Genomic DNA, 2915 nt, shown 5'->3' on the forward strand with positions numbered 1-2915 from the left:
ACACACACACAGAGGAGCGCTCACATCTTTTCTATGATCAAAGCACTCGTGTCTATTATCTCAAAAGCATCAAATCACTTAGTAGTGAAGGTTCTTTTGCTAACAGCGTTTACCCAACTAATCCACGACCTACTAGTATACCACCTTGTGCGCATTAGTTGTACAACCTAAAATGCATTCCTAGTTGTTGCAGTCTAACAAACATAAATTTCATTAGAGGATATAACCTGTTCTAACTGCTCGAAGTAGATACAGTTGAACAAGAATACAGGAAGTTGCTTCTACATAATTCGAATTCTGCATTAGCGTACTCTAACAACTGGTGGAGATGGAGATCTGTCTACTAGATTGGGTTGTGCTTATCAACTAATTGACCCCGACGGAGCATGTCTGCTCAAATGTTAATGACGTCAATTCAAACGATTGCAGCAAGTTCGCAGACAGCAAATAAAACACCGGAAAGAACTAAAATAGCAGCAGCGCCAAGCGACAAATAACCGATAAATGCCGCTCTCACACGTTAATTGCTGCTTAAACACGAGTATTGGTTTGTTGGAATATAGCGTGCATTCCTTTAATCTGCAAAGCAGTTAGTCACTTATAGACAGTAAAAACAGTAAGACTATTTTATTACTAGGAAAGCGGTATGAATGATGGTATGCATAGTAATTTATTTAACTCCATTGCACACGACCTAATCACTCCATTAATCGTAATGTGTCATTACCAGATCTAATTTTAGGTTACATCCCTTGGTGATAAAATGACGTCAAAGTGAATGGAGCTCGCTATTGCAATAACAAAAGAAACTTGCACACGAAGCAAAGCTGTAGAGATGATATCAACACTGTCTGACGTCCTGCAAACTAGATGGTGATGAACCTAAAGCTATGGAAGCCAATTGATAGCTTTTAAGTTGTCGATGCCATCTCTGGTAAAGTGGCAATATGCATAAACACCTCCTGTTCACTTCCTGAAATAGTCTACATGAACGAAGGTGTAACTTGTCGTTCACAGAGACGCTTTTCTTTCTCGTGTTGTTATTGTACATCAATATGCTCTTTAAACAACGGTTGAGTCACGTCTATACATACTGTTCATTAATAAATAAATAATATGTTACAACATCCAACACGTGCGTACTATTTACATTGCAATATGCTCTTAATCAAGGGCCTCTTTACTAATTACAAAACTACAGCGATGACATCGCCGCAGCGCCTCTAGAAATGCTACTACGTAGTGCTCTCAAGCTGACTTCAGGTTGAAGGCTGCGGAGTCCACCAGCAGCTTGATTGTTCGTTATGCCAATTCCCACATACCACAAACTGTATTGCCGAATTATTTTGAATAAAATGTTTCGATCCCTTGCCGCCGGTTCTTGTTCTCGACTTCTTAGCGTGAATTCCCTGTCTTAGTGAGCTGGCGAGGTAATACGTCCTCGTCCCAATTTTAGCATCGGTTGTGGCCTCGAGCGTGGAATGAGTCACAGAAAAGCTGCTCACGTTGTCACGACATTTCCATGAAGTGGTCGTAGTGCGTGTAGTGCCGGACTCACACAGCGAGCCATTTGTATGAGTAAAGTAAATAGATTCATCTTGGTGAAGCTAGATGAACGTCACGTGCCAGTTAGCATGTTATCGAGCAAGGTAAACACAGATGCCACGTCATACTGTACCTGTAGGACGACTGAACCAGCAGCGTTAATACCAAGATACAACCCACTCATTGTTCGCAGCACAAAATAGAATCCTCCTTTGTTCATCGTCCTGAGCCACTCAAACTGTAGATCGTATTCTGATCTGTCCAGCCAATGAATTGTGGTGATGCTGTTGTCACTGGCAATAGCCACTTTACCTCTGGAAGCCACAGAGTAAAGTTCAACTCGTGTCTTTTCATTCTTTGCAGTCCTTCTTTCAGTAGGGCATCGCTTTGTGACAGGGCTGCTTTCACAGAAAAAGCAAAGGAAAGCTAGTAGGACGCACGTATAAAGCATGATGCACGTGTTGGCTCAACCCTAATGAAGCAATACATATGCTATCGGAAAGATAACACAGTGTGTTGACTACTTGAGATATGCAGTGCGTCGTTTCCGTTCAGTTTCCGTTTACTTACGTCCGCATCTTAACTTAAAACTTGCACCTCTCACGCCTTGTGGGTGATCTATAGAAATCTTCCGTCAGATCACAGTTGCAGTGTCAATTTGAACTCATCAAGAACAAAAACGCAGTCGGCACGAGAGCTAGACTTCCGAATCACTAGACGCAAATTGCTATTACAAGCTCAAACACTGTTCAACGGCTGCAACCCACTCAGATACACAGATCTACATATGCTAAAGACAACCAAATATCCATAGTCTACCTACTTCTCTCATTACCATTACTGAGACTTCAGTACAAGTCGGTTACTCCTACGTTTGAGCAGCCAAAACGGATTTGACTACCAGACTACAAATATTTATAAACAGCAACTGTGAAGTTATGAAGGATTTCTTACCCTATTACCACACAGCGTGAACCTGAGTGTACCGCTGAACCCAAGAAGTGGATAATTGAGCGGTTTTCGCTTGCTAAGTAAGGAGTCTGTTTGCCAAATCTAGAGTGCAACACCCGTGTTGCATGAGGCTTCCATACCTCAAACTACTACTACTTAATGAATTAATAAATAACAAAAATAGCAATATATAAGGCAGCCACTATGGTGGGTAATATTATCTTGTGTGCAAGTGTGCAAGTGTGTGTGTGTGTGTGTGTGTGTGTGTGTGTGTGTGTGTGTGTGTGTGTGTGTGTGTGTGTGTGTGTGTGTGTGTGTGTGTGTGTGTAAAGAAAACAACAGAAGACACAAAACACAGACACAAGAAAAAATACTAGAAACGACCCAACAAAGGGCAAAGACATCTACGCACACTGAGA

The 2915-nt window shown here is 41.7% G+C and overlaps 1 protein-coding gene across 1 annotated transcript; it reads right to left on the reverse strand.

Annotated features, from left to right (window-relative positions):
- Positions 1–1037: 1037 nt before the first annotated feature.
- LOC134181632 (uncharacterized) lies at positions 1038–2116 on the reverse strand. The gene is made up of 2 exons (XM_062648898.1): positions 1679–2116; positions 1038–1607 (listed from the first exon to the last, which is right to left on the reverse strand). The coding sequence occupies exons 1-2, from the start codon at positions 1994–1996 to the stop codon at positions 1260–1262; spliced, it is 666 nt and encodes a 221-aa protein (XP_062504882.1). The 5' UTR covers positions 1997–2116; the 3' UTR covers positions 1038–1259.
- Between the last annotated feature and the right edge of the window lie 799 nt (positions 2117–2915).

Source organism: Corticium candelabrum, chromosome 6, assembly GCF_963422355.1.
Source record: "Corticium candelabrum chromosome 6, ooCorCand1.1, whole genome shotgun sequence".
In the NCBI taxonomy this organism is placed as follows: domain Eukaryota; kingdom Metazoa; phylum Porifera; class Homoscleromorpha; order Homosclerophorida; family Plakinidae; genus Corticium; species Corticium candelabrum.

Coding starts and splice junctions, on each gene's coding strand:
- LOC134181632 (XM_062648898.1), bottom strand. CDS start 1,996: ATGCTTTATACGTGCGTCCTACTAGCTTTCCTTTGCTTTTTCTGTGAA. Junction 1,608..1,678: donor CTGGTTCAGTCGTCCTACAG/GTACAGTATGAC, acceptor ACGTTCATCTAG/CTTCACCAAGATGAATCTAT.